At 44.7% G+C, this 17,336-nt stretch overlaps 1 protein-coding gene across 1 annotated transcript in view; it reads right to left on the reverse strand.

Moving 5' to 3' along the window:
• Window positions 1-17,336, reverse strand: part of LDLRAP1 (low density lipoprotein receptor adaptor protein 1) — a 255,666-nt gene that overhangs the window by 30,466 nt on the left and 207,864 nt on the right. Inside the window, exon 8 of the mRNA XM_078682712.1 lies at window positions 2,929-2,963. Within this exon, the coding sequence (XP_078538838.1) occupies window positions 2,929-2,963 (35 nt within the window). The remainder of the gene's footprint in view (window positions 1-2,928; window positions 2,964-17,336) is intronic.

Below are 17,336 nucleotides of genomic sequence, written 5' to 3' on the forward strand. Positions count from 1 at the left end.
ACTGTAGTACCACAAATAAATTACATATAATCAAACCACTTCATTGCACTTGGTTAGCACCACCGTTTGGAGCAATTACATAGCTCAAGTCGGTCAGTCAAGATCACGAGCAATTCCTACCATATTTCTTCATTAGAATTTTCCAGTAAGCCCTCAAAGAAAAGAAACCAAGGGTTGCTTTGACGGGACAGTAGTTCGTCCCAAATGAAAGCAGTAACTGAACATTTCAATACTGAACGTGGAGGATTTCATCCAGAGGATAAACATTGTTGCCGAACTGACCAGCTTGCTTTTCAATCTTGTGACTAATCTCCAAGCAAAGTACTTCCTTGCCTGTTTGGCATTTAGTGTTTGCATTTTTTTTATGTATAGATGCTGAAAGTTCCCACAAAAAATAGGAGCACAATACAGTAATGTGGCATAAATCTTCATAGAAAAAGGTCCTTGAGGCGTGTCACAAGACACTAATACAACAAAGCACTGAAATTGTATTCAAGAGCGTTTCCTCAAGTCGCAAGATTATACAGTCGCATTCTCCACAGTGGAGTAGAAATTAACCCCCTGACAAGCATGATCAGGATTAATCGCCGGTTACCAGATATTTGAATACCAAGTTATTGAGACAAGCCATCTTTTTACCACCAAGAGCTTAATCAACTTCTGCAATTTAACTGGGGTTCTATCAACCAGAATAACACCTGCTTTGAAGTCAAGATTGGAAACATTGTGTGGATAACTTCGGTGGAAAACAGCACCCCCTGCAAATAATCAGCCAAGTCAGCTCACATACAAATTGAACATGATTTCTACACTCTTTAAACGACGCAGTCATTCTTAGCCTTCATATTCTCCATTTGCCTTATAACCTCACAGAAATGCTTACTCTCTACTCAATGTGCTATATCATAAGGGTAATATAAAACTACATAAAATAAAGAAAAAATAGAATACAATATGGTATAGGACGCAACCTAGGTTAAAGCATTGGTATACATTTATTTTATCATCTGAGCAAACATGATGCTTATTTGATTTCTCACCCACTGAGATAGCATAAAGCTAATTTACTAAATTTAATAAAAGCAATGAAGGTCGCTTCCATTTGCAACTAATTTAGACCAAAGCAGGGCGTAGTTCACTGTAGCGTATGCCATACTGCAATTAACGTAATAGCAGTTAAAGTTGGCTTGCATTCTTTCCAAGAGCTTTCTTGGCAACAAGGCTTCAGGCCATTACATTCCCATGGTATTAAAACTGGCTCAATAGCCCATCTGGACCAAGAAACCCCATTTTAATAGTCAACTTAGTTTTCCAAAATGGGCAATACAAATTTAACAAATTCACTATGCTGTTCAGAAACACGATCAAGCGATATTTTCTGGTCTTATTTCTGGATCCTTTACAAAAATAGTATTAAAATGATACTATTTGGGGAGTACTGTATATGTCCTTTCTGCAAAGTTTGGTTATGCAAGAGGAACTATCCTGAAATCCATAAGGCGAGAAAGGATTTATATGGACACAAACCCCAATGGGTCATGGCGCTATGGATGTTTCATTCCACTTATCAAGTAAATGATGCATTCCATGGGTTCCAGGTTGAGCATACTCTGATAGTTGCAATATCCAAGCCACAAGGGTGCGTAACAAAAGATTCAGATCCAGTCTAACGCCTGGGGAATATTCAAAAGGGGAGGAATCTGCGGCTAGAAGTTGATCAGAACCAGTATCGAACTCTGGCTGAAGCAGGGCAACCCTCTGGAGAGGATATGGGAAAGATGGACTGGGCAACAGGGAAGGAAAGATGCCTGAAAATGATCAGAATAGACTTAAAAGCAGAGAGGATATACTTAGTTTGGGGGGGGGGGGGGTGGAGGAGGTATGATAAATAACTGTTGCAGTGGTTAACGAGTATGAACCATGAGGTGCAGATCCGACTTGCCACTTTAGTGATAAACATAATATTGCCCTTCATGAGAACGCATTGCTGCCACTGGATGTGTCTGAACTAGAAATGGAATTGTTCTTCCTTTTAATCTGTGCCCAGTGTTGCAGCGGTTATTCTCATATGTTTTAGTCTGGTTATAGACAAACAAAAGAAAAATAAAGACAAAAATATTCAATATAAAAATGCATATTAATTATGTTAAAACAAAGCCATCCAGTAGTCCTTGTGACCTTTATAAACCGCTAAACTTCAGCCTGGTGGTCTGGTCATTTACCATTATTCCTTGATAACACTAAATAATGATTCACAAACACTGCAGAGTGGCACCAAGTCATTACATTCTGCATTGACGCAAGGTGGACTACAGCTCCTCCTCGGAATACAAATTGTTGAGTCCCAAATGAACATTCGGACTGACCAAGCCAGGGAAAACACTAGGGGGCTCACAAAAGTATTTTAAGTAGTTGTCACTGTGGTCTCCAATCAATGTCCATAGTAAGACATTTCTCTAGATAAGGGAACAAGATTGTCTCATATTGTCTCAAGATTGTCTCATAAGCGAGATAACAATACAATGGAAAAAGTTGATCTAAATCCACAGAGACCCGAAATCCATCAAGATGGTCAACAATAAGTCTTGCCACCTTCCTAAAGCAGCTACAGAGGGCAAGGCTTAAAAAAAGTTTCTGCTAAATATAAGCAGAAATGTTAACCGATATTAGGCATGCATAACCAGAACAAAGAAGCAAAAAAAAAAAAACCACTAGGCTGGTTTCCAGTCGATGCACGAAAGTGCTCAGATAAGGCACTCTGCAGCTTCAAATTGTACATGGTTGCAACTGGCAAATTGCTTAGTAATTTCTCAGTATAAACTCATTCTTAAATGCCTGTTAGGCACACAGATTTAGTACATGTTTGTACACAATTTGATGTGACATAAGGCGCTGTACAAATGCACTCCGTTCATAGCATATAATTACCTTGAAAACGCTTCATCAAGACCATCGTCCAATTCCTAGAGAAAGCAAAACAAGTTTTAGCCTGCTATACATATAAAAGAACTTTTCCATTTCACAAAAAAACATGCTTCAGCATATGCATGCAAAGCGGACAGGCAAGGCAAGCAGTATGGCAAACATTGCTTCTCATTAATGCGGTTTACATCGTTGAGCACTGTAGGTACACCTGCACATACTGAAAACTGCAAATATTCTTTAAAAATCTTACGAAATACTGAAACGCAATCACCTACCTGTTTTGAGTTAAGCCCCCAGTGCTGGCCCTAGGAGACTAGTGCTGGGTTACCAAAGTAACACTATAATACTTTACCTGTAACCTGAATTTCCACCCATTGAATAACATTGTCAGAATTACCTTGGAAAGTTTCTAAGTGTGAACTTTTTAAACCACTTTATATTCAGGAAAATTCATCCCAGTAACTAAAACGTTTTTGCTATCTGGTTTCAGCTTAGACCCCAGGATTGAATCTAAGATCTAGTCCTGGAACTACCAAAGTAATCCATAAAGTAATCCACTGTACTTTCCTGTGAAAAACCCAATGCTAGTGTTTTAGAACGGTGTTGCTTATTAGTTATCCTGTAATTGTTGTGTGTACAAACTTATTGCTCCTCTGCAAAGTATTTACATGAGAGTACTCGTAACTTGAAGTATATTTTTATAACTGTTGGTTCTAAAAATAAAACCACTATATCTGAGGATATATCAATTGGCCTGGAGTTCAGTTCTTGAGTGTGTGAAACCTTTTGCTGACTGAGTGTGTGCAACAAATGCTTTACACGGTCCTCTGGTACGGCCTTACTCTCCAAAGTGGTAGCTTGGTCGAGCAGTAAGGTCAGTTCTGACTTTAACCTCGGTTATACCTTTGGGGTTTGTGGACTCTATAAACACTGTACTGCCTTACTGTCCAGTATATATAGAGCCACTTCCTCACAGTTGCTATGACATATATAAAAATACATACATAAATAACGCAGGCGAAAATACTAGCCTGGTGCTTCTAAAACAGGTCTACCCCCATGTACCTAACCTGTCTAGTAAGAGGGAAGAAATAGGTGCTGCATTAGCATAAGTTTTAGTTCTGCCAAGAACTGCCAAAGGTTTCTCTAGGTTCACTCAGCTCCATACCTTAGAATGAGAGCGGTTGGTATCTCTTTCCCGGGACTCTATTTCCCAACACCCCGCAAGGGGAGTCAAACACTGGAGCTATATTCTCGGCAGGAGAATGACGGCGTCTAGTCAGTGCGTCAGCTGGGGAGTTGGCTTCCTTCAGTACTTGCTGTGGCGAGCTGCGTCATGCAGGTAGATAGTCGAACTACACCGAATCACACCGTGCTTTGCCATAGCAAGTGAAGGTAGATTTATACCTTGAAGGTGTGTAGGAATGCCAGTATTGACGTAAGAGTCGGGCATATGAACGTCATGAATGAACCCCTAAGGAATAGATGTTCATGCATAATAAATGAGTTCATGGAGAAATCAATATTCAAGCAAGGGGAAGTCCCTAACGGCCTAAGAGTCTGGTTTTCCAAGAAATCATTGTGACATAGATTAACGGATGAAAGTAGCCATGCCTGTATTTGGGTAGAATTGGCTATGCCTAAATAAAAATAAGGACTGGATTTCTATGCCTCTATAAGGGTAATGTGAATTATACCTATACAAAGGCATGAATCAGGAAAATTCATACGGAATCTAAATCGATATACAACAATGCAAACCAGGAAATATATGGCAAAAACATTTCTCCAACATTATGCCTGCCTCGAGGAGGCACGATTTGTCACACACATTTCTAACAGTGTTAATAGATTGGGAATGGCCTCAAAATTCATAGGTGATGCATGGGAACACCCAGGCTTTTAAGTGTGCTGCACTGTCAGTTCGTAAAAGCAGGCGCCGAGACGGGTCCCTACCCATCAGGCTCTCCATTTATACCTTCAAGGTGGGGGGAAACTGGGGTTAGCTTAACTTTGCAATAGTTAAGTCTACTCGATAGTGGTGTTAGTTATAGGTATTAGGGCGCCACTTAGAAAAATAACACAATATATTAGTATAAGTTCGTTATCTTATTGTGCTATAAGGAAAAGAGAACCACAACTCCTTTAAAACAGGCCTCTGCCTTCTAGAACCAACACGCTCCTTAGCACACGTAATAATTTTGTTAAACATAAGTGAGTGTTTCCACATGTTTAGATGTAATTAGATACAATGATATTTCATTCTTTGTCCACTTTATTCTTGTGATTTGTTCACTAAATTGTTTCACAGCCGACACGTGTTTAAGAATAAGAATGTATCAGTACCCAAAATAACCCATTTTAGCAACCTTGGAATAACAAAAGATCGATAAAAATGAAGGTTCTAAGCCTTCGACTTGGTATGCATGTAGCTCTTAGATGCCTGTTCTTCGCTCACTGTGCTAGGTTAGGATTGTAATATGATTAACTGCTCAGCTATACGCACCATCGGACATATTTGGGGGAGACACGTGCTGCAAAATTACAATAAAAACTTGCACATCAATGGGGATTTTGTGACTAACACATACCTGCCACGTGGAAATGTTAAGGCAATAGGACGGAAACCAAATGAGTGGTGGTCGTGTTTCTGACCTCGAAGTCACCATAAGAGCATTGTTGCTTTCTCTGAAGTGCGCACGTGTTTCACGCTGCGTCAGAACTGAAACGCGTGAGTCAGAAGTTCAGAGACCAGCATCTTGCTCCGAACAAGCACAACACCGGCTGCATGTTGCGTCGTGGGCCCTAGGCCCTCATTAGTATGAAGAATGAATGGACACACAGGTTTGCTGGTGGGTTAATGAGACCAGAGCACGTGCGCTCGACTCCTTTTATTGCCTGTGACTCGTGACACAGTGGTGGGTGGGTGTAAAGTGTAGTCACATCCTGTTAACAACTAGACTGTCAGCTAGGACACAACATTCCTCCCAAAATTCGATAGAAAGTAGGGAAAGACAAAAGTCCGAACCTGTGGGAGGAAGTACATAAATATATCATAATTACAAAATTTACAAGAAGTCTCTTCAGCTGCTGAAACTTTAGTTCTTCTGGGCTTGACGTCCTGGTTCTCGGTGGGCGTGCTCTTCTGGACTTGCGCCGTGGAAGTGTGTTTGTCAGTCCAGTGAGATCTTGCTTTCGAGGATGACGCCAAACAGGATGACCAGATGTTAGACTTGGATGATGTTGTCTTCTGCTAGTCCGTCGGTTTCTTCACTGTCGGCAGCTTGGCTTCACATTGCGAAGGAGGGAGTGGTTGAAAGACATCCTTCTCACTAGGACGCCCCTCTCGCGGGTGTTCTCCTGCCACGAGATGTCCCGGAGGACCTTTATCAGGTTTCCACTGGGCCGGGTTTCCTCCACAGCGTTGCTCCAACTCCACAGTCTGCGTGTGAATTGAGGAGACAATGAGAGTATTACCACAGAGTCCGTAGTTCCACTTGAAGGGTTGTTGTTGACTCCTGCCTTCGCGGGCAAGTTCCTCTTCTTCCTGGGACGTGCAGGGTAGACGGCGATGGATCCACCTCTCGTGTTGGGACCCCCTCTGCCACCGGTGTCCCTGAGGCCTTTGCCCCTTGGATCTCCACGGGCTGGAGTGGAATGGTCAGTTCTCCTTGTTCAGGCCATCTGAGCTCCCTCCGCATCCAGATTTCCGCTCGATCCCAAAGGTGGGTGTTGCCAATGGTCCGGCCTGTGCTCTCCTGTAGTCGACGGGTCGTCTGGGTCTTGTGACTAGATGCCTGATCTGTTCCTGGTGCCATCAGTGTTCTCCTGGACGTGTGGTTCACTGTACACGATGTTGTGGTGTGTCACCTCTCTTCACCTTCACCTTTTCCAGATGTTGTTCTTGGCGCCGTGCCACATGACTTCTTTCTTCATTCTTTTCTCCCGTCTCCTTTTCGCGACATGGTGCGGTCACCTTTCTTCCTTTGTCTTGCTGACCAGGCTTCTTCAAGCAGCGTGCACTCCGCCTGTTTCCGTCTGGTCTTGTCCTGTCTTTAGGACACTGTCTTCTCTCCACTCTTCGGTGACTGGACCGGTCATTACGATCTTCTCTCTTGCCTCCTATTACTTCTTTTCTTGTGGATTGTGCGTCCGTCTCTCCGGGTCTTCTTCCGGACATTTTCCTGATGTCTCAGCTCACGGACGTCTTCTGACAGGACATCTTCTCCCTGACTTCTTGGCAGAATACCAGGCGTCACCTCAGCAGTGATGATGGGTCTCGGTCTTCGTCCGCGTCACTGCAGGCTTGTTCTCCCTGTAGGCTTTCCCTTGGCTTGTAATGGTTTGTTGATTGGTCCCATTTCCAAGCTGTGATTGATTTGTCCAATGCTGGTTTGCTTCTTTGTCCCAGTTTTGCCTTAACTGGCATGAGCTGCAGTCTTTAGTCTGCGTAGATGCAGGCTTGCCTGGTAACGAGTTCTTGGCGTTGGTTTGTCCAAGGCTTGTTTAGTCTTTCTACTTTTGGCTGCAGTTCAGAAGAATGCCCACTAGGTGGCAGTGGTGATTAGACTGCTTGCCTTTCTGTTCCTCGTAGCTTCCTTCCAGCTGCCGGCTCTCTACTCCAATTCCTCGTGGACGGGCCCTTCTCCCGATGCCTGTTGCTAGGCCACACCACAGGGCACACAGTTCGAAGGCACCACCGGGGGGACTCCTCCTGATAGCCGGTGAGTCCCTTTTATTTTTTTTCTCTTCGCACTGGCTGCTTGCAGACCCCTCCTTCTGCTGGGGACCCAGGGGGTGGGGGCAGATTTGCGGCAGCCATGCTCTATTCTTTTGTTTTCCGCCCTCTCTGCCCGCCAGCCTCATGGTCCTCATTCGGGCAGGGGAGGGCTGATTCTTCTTTGCGCTGTGTGACTTCCTCACGTTGCAAGGGGGGTCGGGAGGCGGTTAGCTACTCTGCTCCCTCCCCCTCATTGTTCTTGCAGTCACGGAGGCGGGGTGGACTCCCGCGGACCTCCGGTCAGCCCCTGATAATTCCGGGTAGCCTACGGGCTCACCTCAAGACCGGCTGGCGTCACGGCTGTCGCGGGTGGGCTCCGCATAGCCTCTTCATGGCGGGGTCAAAGGCGGCCGGTGCAGGTGGGCTCTGGCCGGTCCGCTCCTTCTCTGTGGACCCTCCGGCGGCCCGGCTGCACAAGGCAGGGCTAGATAGGTGCGGGGTGGGCTCCCGATCACCTAATCAAAGGCTAGGCCCAGGGCACGGTACACGCCCCGTGGGCACTCGCCAGCTGGCGCTGCTTCCTCTGGGGGTGCGCTTCGCTCGGGCAGGATTCTCTCCCCCCTCAGCAGTGGCTAGCACACCGGGGCTCAGCTCCATCCCTCGTCGCCATTGTTGCGTCGTGAGCCCCAGGCCCTCATTAGCATGAAGAATGAATGGACACACAGGTTTGCTGGTGGGTTAATGCTCGGCGTGCGCTCTGCTCCTTTTAATGCCTGTGTCATGTGACTCGTGACACAGTGGTGGGTGGGTGTAAAGTGTAGTCACATCCTGTTAACAACTAGACTGTCAGCTAGGACAACAGCTGCAGCTGCAGGCCCACCGCGGCCTGTAGTGCAGCACTGGGTTCGGAACGTCACACGTTCGACTTTGATGGCAGGTTTTTGGTTTCAATAGGAACCACTATCTACCTTGAAAACCACAGTGCCCAGCACAAAGACTCCACCTCCAATGGTGCTTTATCCCTCCAGAGGGATGTTTTGTGTGGCAATGGAAAGAGTTACCATATCTGTGCAAGGGGAAAGACATTGAAGGTAAGCTAGGTTTAAGCAGAGAGGGCATGAGGCTCCGAAAAAATTCGAGCTGGGGCCAAGAATGAACCCATTCAAAGTCCACTTTAAATGCTGTTCCATCAATGAAAGCAAGGGTCGTGCTTGACAACATTCATTACCCTATCCAGAGGGGGTGTAGGCAGGGCTGTCTTTGCTGGAGCATCCCATGGGGAAAGTCGCTTCCAATCAAATTATTTGGGGGCCATATGCTTTGTTTGCGGAAGTTATTTCATCTTTCTTACTGGCGACAGCAACTTTGGACCCTGTGCGCTTAACAGAATTAAAAGCCAGTCGTAAGTCTCAGGCTTTAAGGTCAACTACCAAAAAGCTAGAAGCAAGCGAGTATCCACAGATCAACTTGACCGCACAGAGATACTGAAGAGACAGTTTCCACTGGGTCCAGACCACGCTTAATACCTGGGATTGATACTTCCTCGAAGGTTCCGAGATCTACAAACAACATCCTACCTTTGCTGGATGCATTTTAGAAAGACCTACACAGATGTGCAAAATGGGAATCTCATGCATAGGAAGAATTAACTTCTAAAACAAGCATTGGCTTTAGCAATGCGTTTTAGTCATGTTGTACAGAAGTGTATGCTGCTCACCATGACTAAGTTAGTGCCACTCGGGTAGGGTATATTGGAGTGCAGTTGGGTAAATTGGGGTGGATTGGAGTGTCGTAGATTGGGGTGTAGTGGGGTAGATTGGAGTGGAGGAGATTGGGGCAGAGTGTAGCTGTGGTCATAAGGCTACATCTCTTGCACCCAAGTGCATATAAACAGAGCGCCTTAAAGAGCTTTCGGTGGAATACATATGAGAATGAGGACTTAAGCACAGGTTTGATTGAGAAATGGAGTAGTTCCTGCACTGCACAAAACTGAAGCACTTTAAAAACAGACCTACTTCATATGTGCAGAAAATAGATGGAATACATACGAGACTGAGGACAAGTTTAAGGAGAAATGTATTTGTCGTGCTGCCCACAAATGAGGCACTTTAAAACGCCACATATTTTGTATTTGAAAAAGCACAGATGTGTCCAAAATGTGTGTTGCTTAATGGCAGCCTGGCCTGAAGCATGTGACTAGGCTGCTAGTCTGGAAGATTATGAGAGTCTGGTTACAGTGTACACTTTAAACCGTCAAATATTTTGCATGGGCAGAGAAGAGGCACAGCCTAGAAACATATGCAGTCACGCATCCTGCTTTATTATTCCATGGCATTTGTTTGGTGCTGTAAAAGGAAGTACCTTAATTTATTTTAGGATTCGGCAACACAAACCTGTAGGACAGAAGTTGAGAGCAACCCAAATGTGCAGCATGGAAGTGAAAATGAAGACCAAAAATATCAAGCAGGGGCGGCTGGTATGCATGGGAAAGAGGGCATGCACCCACCATTCATGGAGTAGGGTGGGGGGGGGGGGGGAAGGTAAACGAGGAAATGTGCATCTCTCACAAAGGGCTGATTGACTGGTGACGAAGCAAGTTATAGATCGTGTATTTGAGATGGGTTTGGTATTGCTCCAATTGGAAAGTACAGATCGCCTGCATGAATAGTGGGCATGGCCATTCCCTACGGTACTATAGAATGTATGGCTGGGATCAGGGCTTTAAGTGGGCCGGGTCTGAGCACAGGCAGTTTTTTTAAAGAGGCCTCGAAACGAGTCTCTATCGGGCTCTGTTTTGTGCCGTGGTAGTGGCACAGTAGGTCTGTTTTTTCGCGCGTTATAGGGGAAGGGAAAACCTTTAAAGAGAAATTCTCTCTGGATTTCTCTTCTCGGAACTAAGGTGCAGCAACATTGTCGTGGTGTCACGAGGGCTTTATGTGGAAGCTTTTTCAATATTATATACAAGCTACAATAGCCGTTTATTTATCTTATGCAACTAACAACCATTGACAAAGACAATAATCATGACTTGTTGTAGGTATGATGTTGCTTGTTGTATCATACATCTGGATGCAATGACAGAAACCGCAAAATACCAGTCGGACGGCCCACTATGCTAAGCACAAACTTTAGGCTTGCGTGTTATTAAGCCACACCCTTAATTACATTGGCCAGGCCCTCTTGAGACCCCCTAGTTTTTTCATCCCACTTAAAGCACTTGCTGGGATGTTTAGCCCTTTGGATCAGGACAGAATCAGCACTGCAGTCGCAGCATGCATGAGCAAAGGGCATGGCAGGATGACAATCAAAATGGGAGTAGGTGGGTAGTACCAAGTTGTGAATGGTGATGGACAGTGAGATTAGATGCTGGGGAGGTGTAGGCAGCAATGTTTCCATATTTCCTCAATGCAGACCACGAGCAGTCAGTACCAGCTGGCTACTCGACTTTCAGTTGAGCACAGATTGTGTAACCGGCGAGGGTGCCTTTTCTGCTTTACCACTCGCTTTCAGTTCCTGTTTTTTGTACCAGTGCAGTCCAGCTTTTTTGCTTTCGTATTGAATTTGACTTGGACTGGGGATGTGGCGTTACGGCCAGAGCTACAGACTTTGAATCTGGGGAACCTGGTTCGTGTCTCAGCCTCCGCTCAACATACTTTGATCATGGGCAAATCAATTAATCCCAGTGCCTCGATTCATGCTACTGCCTGTTTGGTGTATCAGTCAGTCAAATATATTTTATTCCGTTTCCAATTTTTTTTAGGAACCATAAAACGTACATTGCATTGAACAGTATATAAAAGTGGGACGGCAACACGAGTTCTACCAAGAGAGAATTTACATAAACAGGATACATTTTTAAGTTAAAAACAGAGTTATTAGACAGCATGTTAATAAAGTGCAAGTGCATTTAAAAGTCAAGTTAGTTCATCATAATCACACCGATGTTTTGTACGAGTTTTAAGAAAACCAGCTACACATTTAACAGTAGATTCAAAATCTAAAGTAGCATAGCTTTAAAAGCTGGATGGCAAGTTAATAGACAGAATGTTAATAAAGTGCAAGTGCATTTAAAAGTCAAGTTAATCATAGTTGCACCGATATTTTATACAAGACTTAAAGAAAACCGGCTACACGTTTAGCAACAAATTCAGAATCTAAAAGTTGCAGAGCATGAAAAGCAGGACGACAAGATCTCAAACCCATTGATAACAATAGGGGGATAATCCAACGCTTTCGAGGTAAATCATAAAATCTGCAAAAAAGGGTAGCACGGATTGTGGATTGTTCCGAAATATCGTCACATGGGCACTTGGTGATGGATTTTGACCAGTCTTGTTTTTTCGGAAAAGAAACGATACGAAAAAAATGTATTAAAGCGAAACCGGGTCAGGAGATATTTTTCGTGAGCGTTCAAATAATATTTCAGGTAGGGTTGGACGCCCAAGGAAGATTGAACACTTAAGATCTGGATATTAGAGATCTTAGTGATTTCCTGAGATAAGCGAAGTTCCCTCAGATGTGATATACATAGGATTTTTAGATTTTTTCCTTGACAAACTTAATAAGGATGACGGCTTTAAAAAACACGTAGTCATATTTAACCCCTTCGACGCTCATGACGAGCTGGGCTCGTCATGCAGTAGCCTCCTGCTACGCTCATGACGAGCCCAGCTCGTCATGTAAAGTGCATCTGCTGCTTTTCCAGCACAGGGGAAAAATCCCCATAGCGTTCAAGGTGTTAAATCCTTAAAGAAGTTACACATGTAGGCCAGCCAGGGAATTTTTTGCCAATTGGCCAGGCCCAGGCAATCCATAATGAGTGAGCAGGTCAGATTACACTGCTCCGTGGTCCAAACTCGGTGCCGTAAGAGAATGGGCTGGATTTTGATGTTATCCATGATATAGTCCATTCCCAATTCAATGTGACTACCATAGGTTGGAGCACTTTTTGGGATTGCCAGTGTGTACCTAATAAAGTCATTCTCCACCACCTGCAAGGTTTCTACGGCAGCATAGCCCCACACGCCCGCGCCATAAACTGCCACACTGACATTTGGCATAATATATTTTTTTAAGTTCTTCTGGGGGAGGTTTGCCAAGTTTACGCACGAAAGTGGTCAGGGCAGTTGTTGCACGTAGAAACATTAATTTACTGCTGCACATGGCCTGCTTCCAGAACATTTTACTATCAAAAAGAATGCCTAGATAAGGGTACGTAATGGTACATTCCAGCTTGTCATTTGTGATAAAAATCGATTTTGACTTAACCCGCTTTCCAATATGCATTACTAGGGTCTTTTTAATATTGACCTTTAGGTCCAAAGATGACATGAACTTGCAGTAATTATTAATAAGAAGCTGCAGCTGATTTGGGGTGCTTGCCATAAGCACGGAATCATTGGCATACAGTAATGCGGGATAGAGCGGTGATTAATTGATGGTAGGCCCTGGCTCCCTGCCAACCAGGCCAGCTCAAGGCCGTTGGTGTAAAGGTTGAAGAGGTGCCTCGATTCTTTTACGTACTACCAACTATGTCCCGCGATCCGAGCATGGCATACTTCTTCCCAGATGCACCCCCTAACAGGTCCTTAAAAGACCATTTACTTGTAAATGAGGCTTTTGTTGTGTGTTCACCCCTTCTTACAGCCACTGTCTATAGTTGGAAGAATTAGACCCCCGAAATATTTCAGCCCACCCCTAAATTTGGCTCTAGTTGCCCACCTGGTCGCGATGCGGTGTGGCGGCCGCACCCTGGCTCTTGTGACCGACTGGCTGAAGGACGCAGTCTGTCGCCAAGAACAACTCACTGCCTTTTGGGAACTCCTGCCTCTACGAACTCGACGTAAAGATATGGCTTCCCCTCGAAGAGTCTCTGCATGCTTGCGCCCCTGTGCTTGAAACTGCTCAGGCTGATGAGGAATCTATGCCCACAGTTACGACGGGCACGGTAATTGTAATTGATTAATGCCTTTTTTTCCACACTAACATTCTGCATGATATCAGCCCTTGCCAGACTCCAACATCCAGCAAATATTTAATACTGTAGCAGAGTGACCCTTTATTTTTGCAGACTGGATGCAAGGAGTCCGAGAAAGACCAGGGTGATTATTGGGGCACATGTGGTACAGTTTACTGATGTGCGACAACACGTGCAGGTGGGGAGAAGAGGGCATGAGGGGAGAAAGCTGCTAATAGTTTATTAGGGCACACTAGGGCAGATGAAGGAAGCAGCAATGGCTAGCAGCACAGCCATACATAAACTCCACCCCCCACCAAACCCCTAAACCCTCAAGAGGGGTGATGTCAGACGGCTTTGTAGAACAACCCCAAGAACGGAACACTAGTGCAACAAGACATGTACTGAAGGATCAGGGGGACAGACCTTAGTTGGCCTACGGAGAGTGGCGCGCATTGAATATGCAGAATAAGAATACACAGCCCAGTTATGGAGACAGAACTTCATACAAGTGTCAGAAAACATCATGGAAAGACTAGAGGCAAAGAGGGAGCAGGAGAGGCTGAATAAGCAGTAGAGCCCCCCCCCCGCCCACCCAAAAAAAGTATCTGCGAATAGCCCAGCCTGTCTCGCAGCATCTGCTTAGAGTTTCTCACTGAGGCCACAAGCTGCACCCAGGTGACTCAGACACAGGGCTTTGCTACACTAAAGCCATGATAGGCAGCTAAACTGACCTATGGATGTTTAAAAGAGGAAAGCTGCATAGTTCAGGACGTTTGTGGATTCCTTGATCATTTGTTTTATACCATATGGTCAGGGGAGACATACTCTAGCAGAATTGGGTTGTACGAGGCCCAAAAAACTCCCATGTTTTTCAAAATACTTTGTATGGGAGAATGCACTTCATACTTCACTTTCGGTTTAGGCTCACTCTTTCAAATCGAGACTCACCTTTCTGCCTCACCACTTGTGACACTGATCAAGCCAGCAAATGGTAAATAACGGGCAGGCTCCAAGCCCTTTACTGCATACAAAACCAGTCACAGCAACCGCGCATGCACGCCGTTATTCAAGACCTAAAAAAAAAAAATTAACTATATGGCTAGACTGTTCACTAACCATCACCACTCTGTTTGATGGACACCATGAAGTCCACCCACAACGAGCTTTGGAGCTTCATCTGGAGCTTTGGAGCTTCATCTGGAATAATTAACCCCCACATGTTGCAGAATCTATTCGGTTTAAGAGATCAGCAGACCGATTTTAGCATAACATCAATCAAACCCTAGTAGACACTGGAAAAAAGTACCTCTAAAAAAATAGTTTGGGTATGCCCCAGAGATCACCCAAATATCAGGCCTCTTTTCAGTGGCTGCTGGTGACATTTGCTTTTGGTGAGGGCGGAAACTGATAATCATACTGCACCGTAGCGAGCGTGCCCGAACCCCCTAAGGAGGGTTCGGGGGATATCCCCCCCGAGAAAAGTTTGAAAAAATAGTGGGAAAATGGTGCATTTTCAAACAAATTTGAGAAAGCAGGAAGGTTAATAAAGCAATTGTGAAAGTGCATGTATTACATTATTAAAGAGCTGTCATATCATATTAAAGAGTTGTCATATAACATAGGTAGCTGCTTATTCAGTATAACCACAGAGCTTCATAACAGACTTCAAGATACAATGCTGAGAACCTCACAGATGGTTTTTATTTAAACTGCAAACAAAACAAACAACTTTTTTGATTTAAACTGCAAACAACAAAAGAACCAACTAAACAGGTCACAAACTATCACCATTCAAGTTAGACGTGCTGAATTTAGATACAAAAAGTAAATATGTCGGTCTTTAAGTGCAGCAAATTTTTCAATTACTTGAACGTTAAAGTCAGCAATATTTTGAACAAGCTTGCTCTCTATAGAGAGCATTGCCAACGCATTGAGTCTTTCCTGAAGAATGGTGTTCCTCAGGAATGTCTTAATCCTCTTTAAGGTGGAAAAAGATCGTTCTGCCTCTGAGGTTGTCATAGGAGTGGTAATGACAATTTTAGTTAAAGCTACTGTCTCTATAAATGTCTTTGCTGTCTTTAATTCATGAATTAAAGACAGCAAAGACCTGGCATCTTTGGCCTTCTGGTACACAGGTATTGAGTACATTACTGTTAACTCACTTTTCAGGTCCTCTTGGTTGAGCATCGGATAAGCTTCCACAGCCTCATGCAGAGCATGCTCAGGGAAGGATTCATTATATTTTTTTATTTTATGCTACCTTTCCATGAGTCAAAACTTCCATTAGACAAATCTCTGATCTCTCTCTAGGAAAAACATTAACAATATCCTTGGTGCAACAGCAAGTGTTGCATGGCTAAACATTTATAAAGGTCCCAAAGGCGCGACCTGTAGGCTATGCCAATGCTTGTTCTGTTGTTTACACTGGCATTCCAGTGCAAAAGAAAGACTCACGACATTGGGACTTATTCCTATAGTAATCTGTTCTCAATCTCACAATGCCAGGATTAAGGCGTTAACGCTGGATTATTTTTAATGGCGCTGACCTTTCTTTAATGGGGCTGTGAGCGTCCCACTGGGGTCCCACTGTGACTGCCTGCGTGTTTATTTTGGTGTTATTTACTCAAGTCCTTGGGGTGTAAACTGGGAACTTAACTAGGCTCAGAGGCAAAGAAAACCCGATGGGCTTGGAAGGCGGCTAGCAGCTGGGCTTTATTGTGCCCACTATAATATGACGAAAGTGACATTAAACACCAGTAAAAGCAAATCTAGACACAAATTTGATAACAGGTTGCGCCGTGCACTGGGATATTACACATAGGGAACACACTTTCTGTACATACAATCCAATTACCTACATGGATCTGGTCGGATCATACATGCCACGCTGAAGGAGTAACCTGCGTTGGTAAGTGCTGGGCAGATTTATTTAACCGTCGCGCTGCTGCATTTTTCCATGGAGTACAGCGCTTGGTAAGCGCCTTACGGGCGAGCCTGCCTAGCAGTGATTGGTGTAATGGCAGACTGGTGGAGGCAGGGTGCGGTTCAGACCATATAAAGGATCAATTATGATGTCAGGCTGCGAGCCCACCCCGCCACCCCCTCCTTCCACTGCCTCCTTCTCCCGCGTAAGTGCTCAGCCTGTTGCCTGAGTGAGTGCGGGAGGTGATGGAGAGACGGCAGGGCAGGCAGCAGTGAAGAGGCGGAGCGTAGAGGTGTGTGTAGATGTGCACATGCACAGGAGCGAGCTTCTACGACAACTAAACACCGACACTTGACAAGCTGAGATTAATAACTATCAGGCTCAGCTATTGAATGTCCTGGACAAGTTGATTACACCGGTCAACTGCCCCAGAACAGTTGAGTGGTACCATTGATTGATTGATTGTCCTACACAAGTGGAGTACAAACATCGACTGTCGCAGACCAATGGAGTGCAAGTATAAAGCTCCTTAAAAAGGTAACTGCCTCGAACTAGGTTCACTTTTTTTTGGGTTGCAGAGTTTTATATAGCGCAAACTTGACCCGAATCGGGTATCTGAGCGCTTTACACTCTGAACGTCTGAGCGCCATGCATACATGATCTCCCGAGACCCCAGAGGAGGCACGGGCTGTGTTTAGGGTTTTTTGGGCTCAGTGTGACTCAGAGCTCCTGGTGTTTGGGTCGGTGCCAGGATGAGTAGTTAAAAAACCCTTGCTTGGACGAGCGGAGCCATATATTTAAAAAGTTAT

Source organism: Lissotriton helveticus, chromosome 3_1, assembly GCF_964261635.1.
Source record: "Lissotriton helveticus chromosome 3_1, aLisHel1.1, whole genome shotgun sequence".
In the NCBI taxonomy this organism is placed as follows: Eukaryota; Metazoa; Chordata; class Amphibia; order Caudata; family Salamandridae; genus Lissotriton; species Lissotriton helveticus.